The sequence below is a fragment of the Cervus canadensis genome, chromosome 8, assembly GCF_019320065.1.
Source record: "Cervus canadensis isolate Bull #8, Minnesota chromosome 8, ASM1932006v1, whole genome shotgun sequence".
NCBI lineage: Eukaryota > Metazoa > Chordata > Mammalia > Artiodactyla > Cervidae > Cervus > Cervus canadensis.
In genome coordinates, this window is record NC_057393.1 from 12,791,622 (window position 1) to 12,813,780 (window position 22,159).

A 22,159-nucleotide genomic window follows, 5' to 3' on the forward strand; every position below is an offset into this window, starting at 1 on the left:
GTTTGAAAGATAGTGCATTTTTTTTCAAGCTGGGAAATCTAACCTAGATAAAATTCAGTTAGGTTTTGTTTAGGTTCCGTATTTTATATTTCTTTTGATTAGTCTGAACTTTTTTGTGGGCGAAGTTGAAAGGGATTGCTTACATTTCTCTAACAAGAGGATCTACTTTTAGAATTCAAGGCTGTGTGGGTACACACACACACACACACACACAAGGCTGTGTGGGTACACACACACACACACACATTGTTTGAGGCTGTATCAAGTGTTAGATAAACAAATGGCTAATATTATTTGATTTGTTTTAAATCAGATTGGGTTGAGATTAGCAAGGAATTAAATATTTTAAAAGTTGTCGGGATTGTTATTTTAAGTGTTGACTGAAGAGTGATATGAAAAACCTTCTTGATCTTTGGCTAAAGGTATGAAAACCAACCAGTGCTCATTCTTCAAACTCCCTGTAGCTCTGGCAGATGCTTATCTGTGTTCTGCTTTCCTTTCTACTACGGTGAAGATTGGGTGGCTCCTGAGAAGCCACATGTTAGCTAGTGTTCGTGCTGCTGGGCCAGACTGTCGTAGACAGGGTGGCTTATTTATCTCTCACATTTCTGGAGATGAGAAGTCAAGGATCAAGGCCCTGCCAGACTGGGAGTCTGGTGAGGGAGCCTGCTTCTTGGCTCATAGAAGGCCACCTTCTCCCTGGGTCCTCATATTGTGGAAAGGGTGAGGGGGCTCTCTAGAGTCACTCAGTCCATTCATGCAGATCCACCCCCATGATCTGAAAACCTCCCAAAGGCTCCACCTCCTAATACCATCACCCTGGGGGTTAGGATTTCAACACATGAGTCTTGAGGGAATGTGAACATTCACTCCATGATAGGTAGCATGTAAGTGAATTGGTTTTCTGTTGTTTTTCAAGCAAAATGTATGTGCAAATAGATATAACTTCTTTTTAGATGTGGAAATAGGAGTTAAGATTTTCTGCTGTGACTTGTGCCTTTTTCATTTTGGTTTGAAGGTCTCTTCTCAAAGATATTTAAAAGCAGAGTTTTTTCTTTTTTTTTTCTTAGTGCCACATGAAAGATATCTGAGAGGCATCAGAAATCTTTGCTTTTGTACTGGGACTTCATTCTGTCCTTACACCTGTGGGACTTCACATCTTAGGTTCTTTTTCCTCCATCAGATCTTTACCTTGGAGATTTGTAGAAGTGTGAGACCTGTGCATGGAAAGCAGGCGGCTCCCCAGCTACAGTGCCGGGTGGAGTTCATTGAACTGAGCTGTCCAGGAGCCCATGGGTTGGCCTGTGCATTCTTGGCTTTTGGAACTTGAAGTTTTCTTTCTGATCTGAACATGTTACCTTCTTCAGTTCCCAGCTTTGAGCATAGAGCAGGTATATGGTGTGGTTTAGATGATGGACACTGATGTTGTATTGTTGTTCGGTCTCTAAGTTGTATCCAATTCTGTGACCCCATGGACTGCATCACACCAGTCTCCTCTGTCCTATGGTCTCCCCCACACTGATAGGTTCAGTAACCTAGAATCACATAGTAAGTACTTTGGTTTTCAGTTATTTTCAGTTTTTTTTCTTCAAACTTTAAACTTTTTGTTTTGTATTGGGGTATAGCCGATTAACAGTGTTGTTAAACAGTGAAGGGACTTGGCATAGGGGAAGGTGGTATTTTGGAGCTAGTTTGTGACACTTTGCAACATCTGCTGATCCCCTTTTATCACGGGGAAAGCAAACTTCACTCAATATTTCAAGGCAGTAGAACCTCATGGAACTTAATAACTGTATTTATGTCTATGGGTATGTTGCCAATGGCACTACTTTTCTGTTTTTGATGAGTTGTTTTTTTTTCTTTGTTTTGTTTGAAGACGGGTAGTTTTACGCCCAAGGAGGTGATTCTAGGAAGCACCTGTCAGAGTGTGGAGATGAGAGACAGGGATGGTAAGGAAGCCAGTAAGGAAGTCAGCATGGTGGCTACTGGAGTGTGTTCCCAGTGGGGACCTGGGAGTCGGCGCAGCACTCACCCAGAGTAAAGGCAGATGCGGGTATTTGCTCCCCGAGGTCTCATTAGTCATGACTTGATGGTGCCTCCTGGGGTGTTAATTCTCTTGAACTTCCAACCTGCCCCTCCTTCAGACAGAGCAGTGGCAGCCAGAGAGCACTGTGGCGAATAGTGGTAGGTGTCTACCACGGCCTCTGTGGGCAGAGTAAGTGGGTGGGGTACCAGCAGTTACAACTGCAAAACGTGCTGGACTTCTCCTGCGTCCTCTTCATCTTAGTCAATGGGATCCCCATCCTTTGATGCGCAGGCTAAAAACTTCAGAGTCATCCTTGACCCTTCTCTCACATCCCACATCCAAACCATCAGCAAATCTTGTTGGCTTTCCCTTAAAACATGTACAGAGTCTGGCCTTTCCTCTGGCCCTTACCGCTCTCACACGGTCCAACCCCCCACCGCTCACAGCTTTCTTGCGCAAGGCGGCTGGAATGATACATAGAAAATCAAAGATTACGTAACTTGGCTGCTCAAAACCCTCCTCCTCTTACTCAGAGTGAAAGGCGGAGTCTCCACTGCTCATAAGGCCCTCCACGATCTGGCCACCTTCTGCCTTTTGTGTGCGTGCCTGTGTGTGCACATGCATGTACAGTTCTTTTTGTCTTTAGCCTTATATGTAGTCAAAACATTACTTTGGTCTCCATTCCCTCCCACCTCAGCCCTTTTTTTAATGGCAGCTATGTGATTCATTTGTAAATTAGATTTATCTGTCACAGTTTACACTCCATCTTTACCACTACATCCTGGTTGAATTTTTTTTTTTTCCATACAGTGAATGTATTTTTTATAGGGATTAGTCCTCTTGGTTTTGAGAAATGCACGGAGTGGTGTTTCCGCTACCACGTATCCATACAAAAGAGTCCATTGTCTTAAACGTTTCCTCCTGCTTCCCCTTTGTATACAGTCCCTCTTTCAACCTTCTAGTCTCTGGCAGCTGCTGATCTGTTTTCCTCCCTACAATTTTGCCTTTATAAATAAGTGAGTCTTACCATATATGTATATATATATATATATATATATATATATATATATGTATATATATATAGCCTTTTTGGTCTGATTCTTTCACTTAGCAGATATTCCATGTTGTGCAAATCACTAGTTAACTCAAGTGTCCTTTAAGTATATTAAAGCCAACAAAAAAAAGTGAATTAAAGAAAATCTTGAACAGACACAGTAGATGTGGCACATAGATGTGAGAAACATCTTGAACCTTAGTGAACCTAAAATTGGGAAATGGACTGGTGGCTCAGGCCATAAAGAATCTGCCTGCAATGCAGGAGACCTGGGTTTGACCCCTGGATCGGAAAGATCCCCTAGAGGAGGGAATGGCAACCCACTCCAGTATTCCTGCCTGGAGAATTCCATGGACAGAGGATGCTGGTGGGCTACAGTCCATGGGGTCACAGAGTTCGACATGACTGAGTGACTAACATTAATGTGATAGAAAGATACCAGATCAAGACTTTGCTTTTCCTGGTACCACTGCCAGTGATGAGCTGTGTCCTCTTGGGGGAAATCACCCTTCTGCTCCCAAGTTTCTGGTAAACTCAATAGTAAAATGGCTGATCTAGTAGTTGTTAGCTCCTGTCAAGACTCCTAAAATGCAAGTTATTTTAGGTGCTTTGGGTAGCTCTTTTCACTATTAGCGTTACAGTGCTGTCAGGTACCCATTATACCCCTGGATTTCACAGTTAGGACAGGCTGTTATATAAATGCTTTATTAAACCCATCCTGGAGGAATAAGAGCCAGCCATTAGGAATGAGGTAAGCCTTCAACTTATGGCTGCAGTTCCTCGACATTTTTCTGTTGGACTTATCTAAAGGGTGGGATCGCGTGAGCCTACATTACAGCTATTGTCATGTCCAGGAGCTCCTGGTGGTGCCGTAAAATCTTAGCAAGTTTCTAGCACTGTAGCATTTGGAATTTAATCTCCACAGTCATTTCCTTAGGTAGATTTTCCCAGGGGTTTCTGTAAAGATTGATTAGAAGTTAAGTTTCCTAGAACTTTATTGCGGTTCATGAATAGGCCATCTTGTCGCGTCATGGACAATGTGTATTTGAAGGTCAGTGCATGTTAGGAATGCTCCAGTCATCACAGAAAACTGCAAAGGGAACCAGAGAGAATTGCTTGTTTTGTTATTTTTAACGATAGGTAGATTTATAGTAATTTTTTGTTTTTCTTTTGTATAGTGATTTTTAAAATCATAATTAATGGCTGCTTAAATTCCCAGATCAGACTGGGCTTTTTGAAATTGGAAATGAAATAATAATTGAGTTGTATTTAGGTGATAAATTGTCAGTGTAAAATTAGTGAGAGGAATTTAAAAAACTGCTGTGATTTGTGTTTATTTTATATGTGGCACATAGTAATATTCATCTTACTTTTTACTTTTAGTAATGAATGTTATAACTATTGAAGATTATAAGAGCACATACTGGCCAAAATTGGATGGTGCCATAGATCAGCTTTTAACTCAGAGTCCTGGTGACTATATCCCCATATCCTATGAACAGATATACAGGTAAGTCAAGATTTTATTTGCTTGAATTTTAGAGGGTATATTGAGGTTCACAGCAAGTTGAATTATGACAGTATGTATGCATATAATATATGATACATATAGTGAGGCTCTATAAGTAATTTATATGTTACACACTTGTGGATTGGGATTTTTATTTGTACTTCTTACTTCAGAATTGGTTTTCAAATCAAAGTATTGTTCACCCTACCTCAGCCTGCCACCCCCACCAAACACAATGCAGAAATTATAGAGGTCAGTGAAAAAGGTTAAAAAAAAACATTGTCCTTTTAGTCTTGTGGGGAAGTGCTGGCTTGTTCTGTTGATGTTTACGATACACAAGTTTACCTATCTTTGGTGATTTTGTTTCCCAGCTCCTGGTAAGTGAAGGTAGCACATTATTGAGGACTGGGGTGGGATGTCAGATCAGCCCAGTCACAAGAGGAGGAAGTGACAACTGTGCTGTTCTACACAAGTGAATCACAGACGTTGCACTGCAAACACTTGTGAGTTAGAAACTGTGCTGTGTGTCACTCACTCGTCCTTATTTTGATGTTCGTTAATATCAAAGAAAGAAGCTGACTTTTAAATAGTTGTCAAACTCAGATTATTACCCAGTGTTAGGTTATCTAGTACTGATAAAGTAGTTAATAGGATCCTCAGAAAGATTTTTGTAGCTGGCAGTGCTGGCCGTTCCATTTGAACACTGACTGGGGCAGAGTACATTTTTGTGTAAGAGTTGCATTGGTCACTTTGTTAGGCCCGACTTAATTCACCAGTGGTTATGTATTGAGGGGATGCCTCTCCCTTGGGCTGATGGAGTGTGTCACCCTTGATTTTTCTGTCTGCCTTCCTCCCCACAGTTGTGTGTATAAATGTGTGTGCCAGCAGCACTCGGAGCAGATGTACAGTGATCTGATTAAAAAGATAACTAACCACTTAGAACGAGTCTCAAAGGAGCTGCAGGTAAAGAACTGATTGTAATGATTTTTGCTTCTTCAAACTGTCTCATCTTGGGAATAGATTAATTTGAAAATTTGACAAAACTGTGGACATTTTTAGATTATGTGTATTTCTAACTTTAATTCCATTTATTAACCATGTCAGCATTTCTTTTCTTTAAAACCTTATTTGTTCTGTTAACCTCAGTCTTTGGTGACTTTTGTATTATGAACGTGTGTATATTTTATATTTTCATTTTTTCTGAACTTTTTTTTTTATTGTTATCTTTGAAGCGTTATTAGCCTACCAGTTTCTAATATTTGCTAATATTAACAACTGAAGTTAGCATTTTATTGGTCAACTTTCTACAGATGAACATCATCTCAGCTGTAAAATCTGGGCAAAGTTGCAGAAATATTTTGTTTAAGGAAGCAGCTGGCTTCTTGATAGCACTCTCGCCCTCCCCACCTCAGTAAAGTTTCCAGTGCTTGAAGGTCACGTACTGTCTTTATTCCAGGGCCAGTTCACATTTTAGTTGTGGTGTAGAAATTACAGGATGTGTAGAAAAGTCCCTCAGCAGTGGATCACCAGGGTCCACCCCACAGTTAGGACGTGCTTCAGCAATTCTGAAATATCCAGTTTCCAGCAAGTGCTGGGTTACTATTTGGATATTGTTCCTCACGTCTCTTGTGGTCTGAGGTGTCTTAGTTTTTGTTTACCCCAAAAAGTTGTTGTACTAAGTAAAAGTAGCTTTTTCTTTAAAAATTATAGCCAGAGTTGTATTTATCATAGCCAAATATATCTTCTTCCTGTTGTTGGTATAAATTGTTTTCGTCATCTTTTTTGCCATTAAATGCAAAATCTGTCTTTTTGGTCTTCTTAAACATTTTATTTTGTATTGGGGTATAGCTTATTAGCAAACAGTGGTGTGATAGTTTCAGTTGAATAGCGAAGGGACTCAGCCATACATATACATGTAAATACAAAATCTTTATTCATTTAACAAATATATTTAGTATTAGGCATTGTATATGAATTACAGGTAAAACCTAAGACCCGTGCATTGAAGCTTTGGATGGTTTGCTTAATAATTCTTGACACTACCCTCTCTGAATCCCCACGTCCAATTTATTGCCAAATCCCATTTATGTTCTACTTCTGTCTTGGCTCCTGTCCACTTTCCATCATCCAGTCCAGGCTACGTCTTTTTAGGTGTGTTCTAAAACGCTCATCTCAGTTGGTGCTGTGCCTCTACTTTTACCACTTCTAACTAGAATCTTGCATTTTAGAGTGACTGTTTCTAAAATACAGCTCTGATAATCATATTCCTGTTATAATAACATCTAAGCTTCTTAATGGGATTTAGAAAGCCCTTCATTGTCTGGACTCCTGCTTATTTCTGTAGCCTAATGGCGTTTAGAATGAAATGGTTGGATCACATCACTGACTCAATGGACATGAGTTTGAGCAAACTACGGGAGATCGTGAAGGACGAGGAAGCCTGACAGGCTGCTGTTGACGGGTTCACAGAGTTACACATGACTTAGCGACTGAACAGCCATAATGGCTTTCTGTTCCTGAACTTATTTCAGTTCCATGAACACTTTAGGTACTCTCTCACATCTTGGCTTTTGCCATGTTAAGCTGACTGCCTGAAACATTCTTCCTTTTCCTCTGCCCTCTTTATTTTGTCAGTCATTGTGAACTTAACATTCAAGCTGCAACTCAGACATCATTTGTTTTGGAAAACATTCTCTGATACCTTGTTCCCCAAGTCTGGGTTTGGGAACCCCTTATCTGTGCTTCTCTAATACTGACTATGTCATGGTAGTTCATTGTGTATTGTAATTTCTGGTTTAGCTGTCCCCTCTCCCCACACCCCCTGGCCCAGTACCGTGTCCTGAGAGAGCAGAGGTGCATGTCTGTCTTCTTCATTATTGCGCTGTTAGTACCTTGCCCAGTGTCTGATACACACTAGGCATCACTTACTGAGTAAAAGTGAATGAATGTTTATGAATATTGATTATATCTTGGATAATGAAAATTTTTCTAGTAGAAATCTGAGTTTGATCTTGTTTTTAACATGAAATCTAGGTGGTCTTCTGGGTGTAGGATATACCAGAGATTTCATTAGATCAGCGAAGAACTCATCTCAAAAAGGATCGTTTTATTAGTACTCTTTTGCTATTATTGAAATAATGTTAAATAGTCTTCTAAAACAGAAAGCAAACCTTTCAGTTCACATTATAAGGATAAAATATATTACTTGTCTGCTTATAAGAGTCACCTTTGAAATGTGAATTGGAGATTTTATGATACATTTTATACGTGTGCTCTGACTTCAGGTGTGTCCTTAATTTGACTGATTAAGAGTTCTGATTTGCCAAAGCTATTTGTCGTATCGCAGTTTCTGCTTGAGTAGATTTTTCTGGTACTTAATTTTGTAAGCAGTGTAAGACTTTTCATTCTTAGTTAGAATATTACTGTAAAATATTTTTAAAGGTAGAGGGCCTTGTAGTATAGTATTATCATGCTCTGTCTAACTTGGCTACAGTTTCTGGCATAAATTTGCTTGATCAGTTATTGGTAACCCAAAGGTAACCTGTTACTTGCCCAGGATGGACTGTACAGGGAACTAATGCCTGTGAGTCACTGAAGTTCAGAGTGAGTTTCTGCTGTTTTGGAGCGTGATCTCTGACTGTGTGTAGAGCTCCTTTATTCTTTATCACAAATGCACCATAGTTCAGTGTACCTTGCTTTGTGGATGTTCCTCAGTTTATTTAACCACTTTTAACCAGTGAATATTTAGGTTGCTTCCAGTCTTTGGCTGTCGCTAACAGTGCTGCAGTGGACAGTCACTCTTGTGAGTTTCATTGTGCTTTACTTTATTGCAGTTCACAGGCGCTGCATTTGTTACAAATTGAAGGTGTGTAGCAACCGCCAGCCGAGCAAGTCTACTGATGTCATTTTCCCAACGACATCTGTTTGCTGAGTGTCTCTGTGGCACATTTTGGCAATTGTTGCAATATTTCAAGCTTTCTCATTATTATTATATTTGTTATGGTGATTTGTGATCAGAGATATTATTACTTCAGGTTGCTGAAGGTTCAGATGATGTTTAGAATTTTTTAGCAGTAAAGTATTTTTAAACTAAAGTATGTACATTGATTGGTTTTTTTTTTAGACATAATGCTATTATACACTTAATAGACTATAGCACTGGAAAACTAAAAATACGTGTGACTCGATTTATTGGCTTCTCCTTTATTGCGGTGGTCTGCAGTGAACCTATAGTATTTCTGAGGTCTGCCTGCCATCTCATGTACTTTGTGCATATTTTGTGGTTCACAAAAGTTGTGCCAAGTTACGTGCCCCCTCAGCTTCAGTGTGTATCAGAATGCCTGTTTTCTCTACCATTACTAATATGGCATGTTAGGTAACTAAAGAATTTTTGGTTGATATTAATATAGGGATAATTCTTATAAAATTAAAATGTAGACAGCGGTGATAGCTCTTGTGAGCTAATATTGAAGTGAAGTGGAGTCGCTCAGTCGTGTCCGACTCTTTGCGACCCCCTGGACTGTAGCCTACAAGGCTCCTCTGTCCATGGGATTTTCCAGGCAAGAGTACTGGAGTGGGTTGCCATTTCCTTCTTCAGAGCTAATATTAGGTGATAGCTAATACTTTAAAAGCCATATTGATAAATATGTAGATAATATACTATGTAAAACCAGGAAACTTAGTTTATTTTTAGAATCAATGCATATCCTACTTTGAATTCAGCAACATGGGACTATGAAAAATCTTACTTTGAAATGATCTCTGTTGTAAAATTGTTAAGTCAAACCATTATTAAATAGCAGGGTGAAGTGGATAAAAATATGGGGACCTGGGCTCTGGTCTCAACTTTTGCCCCTCAGCAGCTATTTGCCTCTTGATTAAGCATGCTGATATCATCTTGCAAGTTTTCTCAGTGTTAAAATGAAGTGGCTTTACCTAAATATCTGGTTCCTTTACTCTCAAGTCTAAGATACTTTTTCTTTGCTTACTACCTGGCCAGTGCTGCTTCATTCTTTTCTCAGGCTTAAACTCATTAGTGTCCACCTGTGTAAAATCTTCCCAGCACCCTCACATTTCCCTCAGACAAACAAAACGCCATTGGAACTTTTTCTTCTGTGTACTCATAGCATCTTGGCAATAACAACTCTGTATTGTTTCTGTGTCCACATCTGGACGCCTCACAGCTCCTTCCTCCTTAGAGGGCAGGGACTCTGTCTTGTTTGTCTTTTTATCCGTAGTGCCTGGCACAGTTACAGCTCATCAAATGTTTGTCAAGTGAATGTTCAGCATCACATTTGACCAGTGGGAAGAGTAGCATAATTAGTGACCACTAATCTTTGTGTCCCTGGATGCCTGTTGTTCAGTCTCTTAAGTCGTGTCCAGCTCTTTGTGACCTCGTGGATTATAGCCTACCAGGCTCCTCTGTCTATGAGCTTTCCCAGGCAAGAACACTGGAGTGGGTTGCCCTTTGCTTCTCCAGGGGATCTTCCCAGACCAGAGATCAAACCCACGTCTCCTGCGTTGGCAGGCGGATTCTTTACCACTGAGCCACCTGGGAAGTCCTAACTAATTGTGTAGGCATTTTATTAATTTATTCATTTTTCACTTAATCCAGTATATTAATTTATTCAGTGTTGCAGGTGTGTGGCATAATTGTAGTGTAATCTCTACTTTATAGAGACCTTAAGGACAGTTTTCATTCGGGACAGAACCTGAGAGTATGCTCAGGCCCCTTGAGCCAGAAGAGTTTCATTTGGGTGGAATGTTTTGTTTGCAGCTCTGAATTTAATAGTGAAATAATGTTATCATGAGCTAAAACAGAAGCGTGGGGTGACTTGCATTTGGCAGACAAATCAGAAATTTAGTGTTGGGGTTAATATAATCAGTGAATTGAACCTTTAGGGCATCAGCCTCTTATCTTTCAAGAGCATCTTAAAATAACTACTGGTGTGTGTATAGTTTACATAAGTCAGAATGATTTATTTATTTCTATCAAAAGCCATATTGTATTGAAGGGACTGAAGAGTATATGAAATAATGTTTCATGTTCCCCAGTTATTGAGTTAAAAACTAGAGAATATTGGTTTTAGACATTTTAAAAGATTCTTTTAATTTGTTGAACCTAAATGTTTTAATATAACAGCATAATTTAACTTGCTTGTTCTTGAAAAAATGCATTTTTTGTTTCCATTTTGGAAACAATGACTTTTGACCACTTTGGTAACTTAAAAACTTTTTTGTTGTTAAATTTATTAAATCACTTTCATAGCTAAACCTACTTAGTATTCTATTTACTATTGTATTTTTCTTGTGTGTGTATCTACACTTTTTTTTTTTTTTTTTTACTTAAACTATGAGATTGTTTGAGCTGTGACATATTTTGCATTTGGTTTTTTTTAAGTCATTCTCCCGAACTTGTGCTTCACTTCTCTGTTTTTAAATATGGTAGTGAACATCTCTATTCTATTTTTTTACCCATGTCTCCAAAGCCTCAAAATGTGAATTTACAGTTCTGATTTTTTGATATACCAAAATTGGTTTATTAGTTTAGTAAATGATATTCTTTCTGGTTAGTTTTAGAAAATTCTGTTGAAACTTATAGCAATCATTATACTTTAAGTGAGGACTCAAACTAGCTTTTCCAAATGCCTATGAGACATTTCAACTTGGATTTCTCCTTTTGGATACTTCATGTATAAATTGAAATTCCTTTTCTCTCAAATCAGTTTTACTTTCAGGCTTGTTATTTCATATTCACCTGTGACTCCTTTTTTCTCCCCTACCTCTTATTTCCAGGTGATAGTCAGGGTTGATGGAATACAGTCGTTTGACCTGTTTCTGTCCCCTTTTATTCCCGCTGCTGTCATCTCTATCCTTGTCACTGTTGGCTAGTGCCTACCCTAGTGCAGAGCTCTCCTCACTGGTCTTCCTTTCTCCAGTCTGTTTTTTTTTTTTGACTGACTAATCTTGATACTGAAGCTGAAGCTCCAATACTTTGGCCATCTGATGCGAAGAACTGACCCATTGGAAAAGACGCTGATGCTGGGAAAGATTGAAGGGAGGAGGAGAAGGGGACAACAGAGGATGAGATGGTTGGATAGCATCACCGACTTGATGGACATGAGTTTGAGCAAACTCCAAGAGTTGGTGATGGACAGGGAAGCCTGGCATGCTGCAGTCCATGGGGTCACAAAGAGGCAGACACGACTGAGCATCTGAACTGAACTGAATCTTCTAAAAATGCTAATATTTGATGGGCATACTTTCTTATTCAAAAACATCAAAGAGTCCCATTTGTTTTTCTTAATCCCTGTTGATTTCTTAGCCAGTATAAAATAACTGAGCTGGTTGGTTGGTTGTAGGGATCCCTAGTGGGGAACCTACTATAGCTTGCCGTTTCCTATGCAAGTGTGCAAGGTACTCTAGTAGGTGCAGTCATAGACATATGATTGATGAGACTGGATAATTTTAGACCAACCCTACAGCTGAGAGCAGCTCTAAAAATGGACCAGGGATGGGGACTTCCTGGTGCCCAGTGGTTAAGATTCCACCCTTCCACTGCAGGGGGCACGGGTTTGATCCCTGGTCAGGGAACTAAGATCCCACATGCTTCATGGCATGGCCAAAACCCAAAAATGTTAAAAAAAAAAAAAAGAACAGTCCAAGAAGCTAATTAAAAAGTGAAGAATTATAGGACCAAGATCTGGGAAAAGAAGGAAATCTAGAGAGGGGAGGCTAGCATTTGAGCCATTTCTCTACTGGGGGTGCCTGTTTATTTGGGAAGAGTAGTGTCATAGGCTAAGAAATTTTATAAAGCTTTGATGGGTTTATGGGGGTAGGGTGATAAAAATTGGGGTTCAGGTCCCACCAAACCTAAAGGATCACATCCTAGGTATAGTAACAATGGTCAGTTAGAACTGTCATGGTAGCTGGCATTTGATTCCTGATGGAATGAAGATGGTCTGGATTTGCTAGTTCCTCTAGTGGCTTACCAGAAGCAAAAGTAAATTCTCTCTAGAGCAAGATCATTATCCTAGGCATCAAATTGTTTGCATAATTTTTCATAAACAGTGTCTGATGTTCATTCAGAAATACCTGGTTATATTAGGAGATGAGGTGATCATGAAACAGAGAGAAATGATGAAATACACTTTTAGACAAGAATTGGGAGAATTCATCACCAGTAGTTTCTCCTTTTGAGGAAATACTGGAGTGTTCTTCAGATAGAAGAAAAATGTCCCTAGGTGAAAACTTGGAGAGTCAGTAGGAGTGAAGGAAAACAGAGATATGAATTACATATCTCTGAATATACATAGGTCCACAGTCCCTTGTCTGTAATTCCAAAATATAAAAAGAAGCTTTGAAAATGGATTTTTTTCCCCCTCTAAGTTTGGTGCCAAAACTCATTTGCAGTAAAACTTGGTTAAAACTCATGTGAGGAGGGAACTCAGTGGGAACCTACATATGTTTTCTCCCAGAAATATCAATGGGTTGATATTCCCATTCTCTACTGAATATTTTACAGAGTATATGGTATATGTACCATAGTACCTTCTAAATCTGAAAAGCTCTGAATTGTAGCACACTTATAGTCCCAGGAATCTTGGGTGAAAAATTGTGAACCTGTTGTCAATCAAAAGGGAGAAAGAGATGTCTGGGGCACATTGCACAGATGAAAGAGGCAGGACAAATAAGACAGTAAGTTGGCAGAGAGGTAGGATGAGAGGATTTGAAGATCATTTTGGCTTCAGGGGAATTGTTAGAAGTGGGAGTGGGAGGGAAGATGAGAGTGGTTTTTGAATATTTAGCTCAGCTAACATTTAGTGTCCATATGCCAGGCATTGTGCTGGATGTAGAGGATATAGTGATGAGTAAGATGGGTTTATTCTTTGGACTGTTCAGGGAAAAAGTGTGATGGTCATTTTCATATACTGGAGTGTGATGAGTAGCATGATAGAGATTTGACACGGGTCACAAGTCTTGCTGATTTTCCTCCCTTGTAAAATGTCTCAAATTTATTCCCTGCCATGTCCCTAGTTTATTTAGGTCCTCATTCATACTTGCTCAAACAACAGAAAAAGATTTCTGGTTCATATCTTGACCTTGCACCTTCCCTCTATCCATTTTGTTTATTTTTTAGACTTACCATGTCATTCATTTTCTTAACCTTTTGCTTCATTTGTCCAAAGAACAAAGACCATCCTGCTTAACAAGAATTTCAAAACTCTTTACACCTGAACTCAGGAAGATCGTGTAAGAGTATTTTGCTTTTAAAATTTAAATGGTGGTGGTGGGGAGGGGGTTGTCTTTTTATCTTTGTGTATTTTCTTAGTTCCTTTTGCCACTGTTTGTTTCCTCCTTTCCCTTTCTGCAGAGGGGGCATTCTACTTGTCCCCTTGTTAGGGTTTGCCCAGCTTTTAACTTCTCTATTACTGGTAGGCTTCACTGATCACTCTGTACTTTGCTGCGCTAGCACTTTGTGTTGCTGCTAGAGTCCTTAGTTTAGCACTTGGCATATATTTAGTTACCAGCAGGAAGTCACCTTTGCAGTACTGGGAGCTTCTTAAGGGCAAGGATCCTAACTTACTTTGTTTTCCCTGGCCTGTTGTGGTCTTGAACTAAGTACTCGTTAGGTAGGATTTTCTTGGTGGCTCAGTGGTAAAGAATCTGCCTGTCAGTGCAGGAGATGTGGGTTCAATCCCTCGTCTGGAAGATCCCCTGGAGAAGGAAATGGCAACCCACTCCAGTGTTCTTTCCTGGAAAATTCCATGGAGAGAAGAGCCTGGCGGGCTACAGTCCATGGGGTCGCACAAGAGTTAGATACAGCTTACTGACTAAACAGCAACAACAATTTATTAGGTAAATATGCTGGTCTTGATGCTGTTAACCACATGTTCCCAATCAAGAGTATATTTCTCAATCCTGTTGAAGTTAGACTTGGCCAAGTGCATTGGCTTGTGAATTGTAAGAGAAAGTGGGTTCAGTGAGGTGTGCACCCCCCAAAGATCTGAAGCCTTTAAGATCGGCAGTGCAATTTTCCATGTTTCCCTTTCTCTGCCCAGTGCTTTAGATGGTAAAGCCTCCTGGGTCCCTAAGTGAGTATAGCATGGAGCTATACTCAAGATGGGCATGAAACAAGGGAGAAAGGAAGGTGTGCTATATGTATTTTTTTCCTTTTTTAAACACAGTAAAAAAATCTATTATATGTTTATTGAGATACAATTCACATACCCTGACATTCACCTTTTTGAAATTTACAACTCAGTGGGTTTTAGTGCAGACGCAAAGTTGTGCAACATCACCACTATTGTCAGAACATTTTATTCACCCCAGAAAGAAGCCAGTGCTTATTAGTAGCCAGTCCGTCATCTCCACTCTCAGCCACTGGCAGTGTAACTAATCTACTTTCTGTCTTTGTGGATTTGCCTTTTCTTCGTAGAAATGGAATTAGTTAATATATGGCCTTCTGTATCTCTCATAAATAACGTATCATGTTTTCAAGGTTTATTCATGATTATAGCACGATGCTTCATTCTTCTTTTTGGCTGGATAGCATTCCATTGAATGTTTATGCCGCAGTTTGTTTATCTAAGCTCTGTTCTGTTGAGTCACTGAGGTTTGGGGAGTAGTGTTTTGACTGATAAAATCAGCACTTGAATTGACAACATTTAGAAGGTTCTGTTTTGCTTGGCTGCTATTTGGATAACTGAACTGCATGGGTTTGAAATCCTTTTACTCTTAAAACTGCTAACAAATGGAACCTGATTATCTTTGTGTTTAAAAATCATAGCCAAGAATTGCTTTGCCATTTGTGTTTTGTCCAGTGGATGGCAGCATAATTCAACTAGTTGTCAGGAACATCGTCCTAAGAAATTTTGTATATTTTTCAGAGGCTGTAATTTCTATAGCTGTTGAACTACAAAGTGTATACATATATTTTACGACTAAAGGTTAACAGATTTTTAGATAATAAGAACAATGTCTGTTACCCTTTCTGCATAGATTTCAAGTAAGGTAGCTGTCACTGCCAACTGATAAGTAACTCTTCACAGGAAGTCTTTCCGAATAAGTTATTTGGAGATCTATTTTTAAGTAGAAATTAGAACTTAAAGTAGTTGTTATAGCAAAGTTGTTCTTATCTCAGGGAATTTGCCAATGAGACGCCTTAACCCTTGTTCAGTCTATAGGCTTGCATTCAGACTATAGTTCTAATTTGTTTACCACCATCCTTTGAAGGTAGGTCTGTGTTTTCTTTTCATTTGTCCTAGTAGAACCAGGCCCCAAAGAGATCCAGTAAAAGCACTTACTAGTTGATAAAGATAAAAAAACATGCTTGCCTTACAGCTGAGATTACTAGAACCATCTATTCCAGTTAAAAGAGTTAACTTGAAAAATGGAATTTGTGATGAGCAATAGAGTCAAGTCTCTTAAATAATAACTATTTGCCGTTGTACAGAGTGTACAGAGTACCTTGATGAGTTGTACTCTTTTTAAAGTAAACTTTTTGTTTAAGACAGTTATGTACTTAAATTGAAAAAGATAAGGAAAAAAGTTTCCTTCAAAAAATAAGCAAATATGGAGAAGTGATCAGATCATTTTTGCTCAGTGTTCAAAGGGATGAGGGGTATAAGACATTGAGAAGTCATCCGAGTCCATCTGACTTCTTTGGATATTTTTTCTATTAAGTAATCCTTGAACCTTTTGTAACTGCTCTTTGTTGTTCCCTGGTAGCTCAGTTGGTAAAGAATCCACCTGCAACACAGGAAACCAGGGTTCGATCCCTGGGTTGGGAAGATCCCCTGGAGAAGGAAAGAGCAACCCATTCCAGTATCCTGGCCTGGGAAATCCCAGGGACAGAGTAGCCTGGTGGGCTACAGTCCATGGGGTCTCAAGAGTCAGTCACAAAACTTACGGACTAAACCACCACCAGTCAGTTAAAAAACTGAGATTAGAACCTGGGTTTATCTCACTGTTGTGTGGGTAAGCTAAAGGAATTCAGGAATACAGAGGCTTGATTTTAATTGTTTAGTGTTCAGATTCAAATAGTATTTGAGAAATAAAGACGGTCTTTTTTTTTTTTTTTTTTTTTTTAAAGAAATAAGTGAGAAAGAAATTTCCATATAATGGTAACAGTAATAATAGTAGCAGTTGACTTTGAAAGTTAAGAGGCCTAAACAAGAAATGTCTTCCACTGTCTGTTAGACTGAGTTTAATTTTTTATTGTTGTTGTTTTTAATTAGAAAATCATCCTTACAATTTATATTAGGAGCATCTAATATATACATTATAATTCTTAATAGCTCCTGAGACTCATTTACCTTGTACATATCTTATCATTTTTTTGGATATTTTATTATGGAAACAATATCTGCACAGTAGAAATGGGAATGGATGAGAATATAATACCAGATGGTATGTATTTGTCTATTTGAAAAGAAATTCCATTTTGATGTGGCCTCTGTCTGTCTCAGGTGTAGCATTGCTTCTGGAGCCTTGAGAAATCTGGCTGATGGCAGCATGGAACTGTTCTGGAAAGTCATGGATTAAGCTAGTTAGACAAAGTATATTACACTCTTCTTTTTTGCTAAAGTAAGTCATATAGAAGCAGATTTAAAAGAGAAAAACGAATTTTTGATTCAGAAAACATTAAGACAGCATTCAGGTCCATTTGTATGGCATCCAAAATGCTGAAGTCCTGCTCGGTAATATAAGGAATAAATATTAAAAGATTATGAAGGAACTGTTTGAAAATATTTAGCATTTGTTTGACTTTAAAAACCCCATCTTTTTATGCATGTTGCCAACTTTTTCTTCTAGATCATTACATATATTAATCATAGTTATTTTAAAGTCTGTAAGATAGTTTCAGCTTGTGTGCATCTCTGTGTCTGGGCCTGTTGGCCATTTAACTCGTGACAGTGGGTGTGTTTTCTCGCCTTTTTTGGGTGTTTCTAATTGAATGCTGGGCAGTGTGTATGGAAACAATAGTAGAGACTGACATAAATAATATTTATGCTCACTAATGGGCCTTCCACTCTTCTGTTGGGCTCTTAGTTTGAGGAGTTGAGTCAGTCATAATAGTAGTTGAGTTGGATTTGAGTTTTATGGTTTCAATAGATAAGAAGGCCTCAGATTCTCGAGCAGTGCACTGTGACTGTTCTTAGTGTGAATCAGGAGGGGTTGGACATTGCAGTTGTAAAATATGGTGACCTCAGGTCTCTGATGAGCTCCAAAAATTGATTTTGTAGGTTGACCAGCTCTTTCTCATCATCAGGTCAGGGCTGGTGTTCTCTGGTGGCTTTCTGTATTCTAAGTGAAGTGAGAGCTTCACTGTTAGGCTTTAATAACTTCATAATCACTGAATTCAATGATAATCAAGAAGCTGTTAAAAAAAACAATTCACCTGTAGTCTTAACGCTAATGTTAAATGCTAGTGTACCGTATTTTTACTGATTTCGGTATAGTTTGCAGCTGCAGTGTCCCTGTGTCATGCAGTAAATGCCTTGTGTCGCTGGGTAATTACTGTTCCACCCTCCTTTGGTTCCTTTAGACTTCCTTCCCGTAGAGCACTTCCTTTCCTTTGAAGTGTTCGAAGGTAGAGGTTTCTAAGTGCTTAACAGCTGCTGGGCCAGCTGTCTAAAGAATCCCCTGAAATTCTCATTAAAAATTCACACTTCTGGAGAGTTTCTGAGTCTGGACTTTGGATTGAAGTATGGCAAAGGAATCTGCATCATTAATAAACCCTTCAGGTACTTAGGAGAGCGGTAGCCTGGGGAAATGTACTGTGATTCCTGAACCCGGACTCTCTCAAGCTAGGAGTGGTGGCCCTTTTGGTTTAAATGTAAGATTGTATTGTTGCTAAAGACACACAACACATTTGCACCACTGCAGTGCCAGTCTGGAGTAGGAGTACCATGCATACCTGGATAATACAAATAGCAGAGCTTGGTTTAAGTGTCTAGTGAAGAGGGAGTGATGAAGTAGACACTGGTGGGGCCAGTCATTATAATTACATTGTAGAGATATATTTGATCTGGGAGGTAGGTGCTGATGAGTATATATAGCTGAGTGATAATACCAGATTACAAAATCATTCCGTAAAAACACACACAGAAGAACAGAAGAAAATGTTGATGGTAGTTATCTACCATTCTTGGTAGTGGTTATTTTTCTATAATTGCATTTTTGATTTTTAAAAATTTCAATGAATATGTATTACTTCCAACAAACATGTGTTAGTGGCCTTGTTAGGTTTATTAGAGTCTTCCTTTCCTTCCTTTCTACCTGCCTATTTCATTATAACATACGAAAGCTGTTTATTTGAAGAATGTGAAGTCAAGTGGGCCTTAGGAAACATCACTACGAACAAAGCTAGTAGAGTTGATGGAATTCCAGTTGAGCTATTTCACAGGACTGGAAAAGGTCAGTTTTCATTCCAATCCCAAAGAAAGGCAATGCCAAAGAATGCTCAAACTACCGCACAATTGTATTCATCTCAACACGCTAGTAAAGTAATGCTTAAAATTCTCCAAGCCAGGCTTCAGCAATACGTGAGCTGTGAGCTTCCAGATGTTCAAGCTGGTTTCAGAAAAGGCAGAGGAACCAGAGATCAAATTGCCAACATCCGCTGGATCATCGAAAAAGCAAGAGAGTTCCAGAAAAACGTCTATTTCTGCTTTATTGACGATGCCAAAGCCTTTGACTGTGTGGATCACAGTAAACTGGAAAATTCTGAAAGAGATGGGAATACCAGACCACCTGACCTGCCTCTTGAGAAACCTGTATGCAGGTCAGGAAGCAACAGTTAGAACTGGACATGGAACAACAGACTGGTTCCAAATAGGAAAAGGAGTACATCAAGGCGGTATATTGTCACCCTGCTTATTTAACTTATATGCAGAGTACATCATGAGAAACGCTGGGCTGGAAGAAGCATAAGCTAGAATCCAGATTGCCGGGAGAAATATCAATAACCTCAGATATGTGGATGACACCACCCTTATGGCAGAAAGTGAAGAGGAACTAAAAAGCCTCTTGATGAAAGTGAAGGAGGAGAGTGAAAAAGTTGGCATAAAGCTCAACGTTCAGGAAACTAAGATCACGGCATCTGGTCCCATCACTTCATGGCAAATAGATGGGGAAACAGTGGTAACAGTGGCTGATTTATTTTTCTGGACTCCAAAATCACTGCAGATGGTGATTGCAGCCATGAAATTAAAAGATGCTTACTCCTTGGAAGGAAAGTTATGACCAACCTAGACAGCATATTAAAAAGCAGAGACATTACTTTGCCAACAAAGGTCCGTCTAGTCAAGGCTATGGTCTTTCCAGTGGTCATGTATGGATGAGAGAGTTGGACAATAAAGAAAGCTGAGTGCAGAAGAATTGATGCTTTTGAACTGTGGTGTTGGAGAAGACTCTTGAGAGTCCCTTGGACTGCAAGGAGATCCAACCAGTTCGTCCTAAAGGAGATCAGTCCTGGGTGTTCATTGGAGGGACTGATGCTGAAGCTGAAGCTCCAATACTTTGGCCACTGGATGTGAAGAGCTGACTCATTTGAAAAGACCCTGATGCTGGGAAAGATTGAGGGCAGGAGGAGAAGGGGATGACAGAGGATAAGATGGTTGGATGGCATCACCGACTCAACAGACATGAGTTTGGGTGGACTTCGGGAGTTGGTGACGGACAGGGAGGCCTGGTATGCTGTGGTTCACGAGGTCACAAAGAGTCGCACACTGAACTGAACTGAACTGAACGTTGTTTATGAACATAAAAGCAGATAGTCTTAAATTTTATTTGTGTGTATGTTTCATTTTGGTGGGATGGGGACAGGGCGTGGCTAGGAGGGATATAATTATGAAGTTATGGAACTTACGTTTTACATCTGCAGTATCCAGTTTGGTTGCCACTAGTCACATATAACTTAAAAGGATGTAAAAACTCAGTTTCTTGGTTTTACTTAATTCATGTCAAGTGCTTAGTAGTCACACATGGCCAGGGGCTGCCACATTGGACATTACTGATATGGGCCATTTCCATCATCACAGGACATTCTGTTGGGCAGCACTGACCTAGATGGCAGTATATTTGTCTGTTGGCTTCTAGTGCTTGTGTGCTCGACTCTGTGACCCTTTGGACTGAGGCCTGTGAGGCTTCTCCGTCCATGGCATGCTCCAGGCAGGCACACTGGACTGGGTTGCCATTTCCTCCTCCATGGTATCTTCCCGACCCAGGCATTGAACCCAAGTCTGGTCGCCTGCATTGGAGGGCAGACTCTCTACCTGCTGAGCCATAGGAGAAGCCCTGTATTGGCTAGTAAAATTATTTAAACAAGTCATGCCGTTCTAAAAATTAATATACATCTAATTAGAGTAACTGAGCAGCCTTTCTTATCTAGCTTTCAAAATTAAAGATAACTAAGGAATATACTTAGTAAATATATGTGTTTATATATAATATTTAGCAGCTTTGTTCTATAAAAGTGTCAAAATTATTTTGTTTTTATATGATAATATTTGATTATCTAGTTCTACCTTTTTTTTAAACTTAAATTTTCTTAAGACTACTTTACAGAATAGCATCTGTGTGAAGTAATTAATTTCAACTTTGTGTGGTGGTAACAGATAAGCAATAAGCTATCAATGGGGACTGATTAAATGAATAGTACATTCAAACACCATACTTACAAGAATAGATTTCTTTAAAAAGTGGTGTGAGGACCTCTGAGGGTCACTGAAATCTTTTCAGGGGGTCTGTAAAATCAAGAGTTTTTCTAATTCTGCTAAGATCTAATTTTTCCTTTTCACTATATTGATATTTGGTCTGGTGGTGCAGAAGCAATGGTGGGTAAAACTGCTGCTGTCTTAGCTTGAATCTTCATTTCTTGACACTCATAGCAAAAAACAGAAGCATTTCATTTAATGTCCAAGATGAAACAGTGAAGTCTTAATTTTATTAAACTGTGACTTTGAATATACTTAAAAGAATGTTCTTTGTGAAGAAATGGGAAGCCTTGTATACTAAAGTAGGAGTGATTGTTTTGAGAAATAGCACTTGTAGTTATATGAGTTTTGAGCTAAACCAGCTGTTTAGGTAGTGTTTTCCCCTTTAAAACATTATTTGAAAGAATGACAAACTATGGTTATTTCGTGAAAGTGAAGTAAAGTGTTTGACAGTCATGGCCAACTCTGCGACCCCGTGGACTGTAGCCCACCAGGCCCCTCTGTCCATGGAGTTCTCCAGGCAAGAATACTGCAGTGGGTAGCCATTCCCTTCTCCAGTGGATCTTCCTGCCCCAGGAACTGAACCCCCATCTCCCGCTTTGCAGGCAGATTCTTTACTGTCTGAGCCACCTGGGAAGCCTCATGGTTGTTTAGACTGCTGTTTAATGGACATTTTCTGGAAAAGGAAAGATCTGTGTCACCTAAAGAAAAACAACTGATGCTGTTTGTTTGCCAGTGGTAAAACTCGAGCGTTGTAGTGAAAATCAGAATTTTGGAAAACCTGTATCTGTCATGATGACTTTGATAATATCCCAATCCTTAAAAAGACTTTTCTAATGAGATAGGTG

At 39.3% G+C, this 22,159-nt stretch overlaps 1 protein-coding gene across 1 annotated transcript in view; it reads left to right on the plus strand.

The window, feature by feature from the left end:
- CACUL1 (CDK2 associated cullin domain 1) overlaps positions 1 to 22,159 on the plus strand; it is a 70,604-nt gene that overhangs the window by 18,114 nt on the left and 30,331 nt on the right. The window contains exons 2-3 of the mRNA XM_043475315.1: positions 4,464 to 4,590; positions 5,451 to 5,553. Coding sequence (XP_043331250.1) covers positions 4,464 to 4,590; positions 5,451 to 5,553 — 230 coding nt within the window. The remainder of the gene's footprint in view (positions 1 to 4,463; positions 4,591 to 5,450; positions 5,554 to 22,159) is intronic.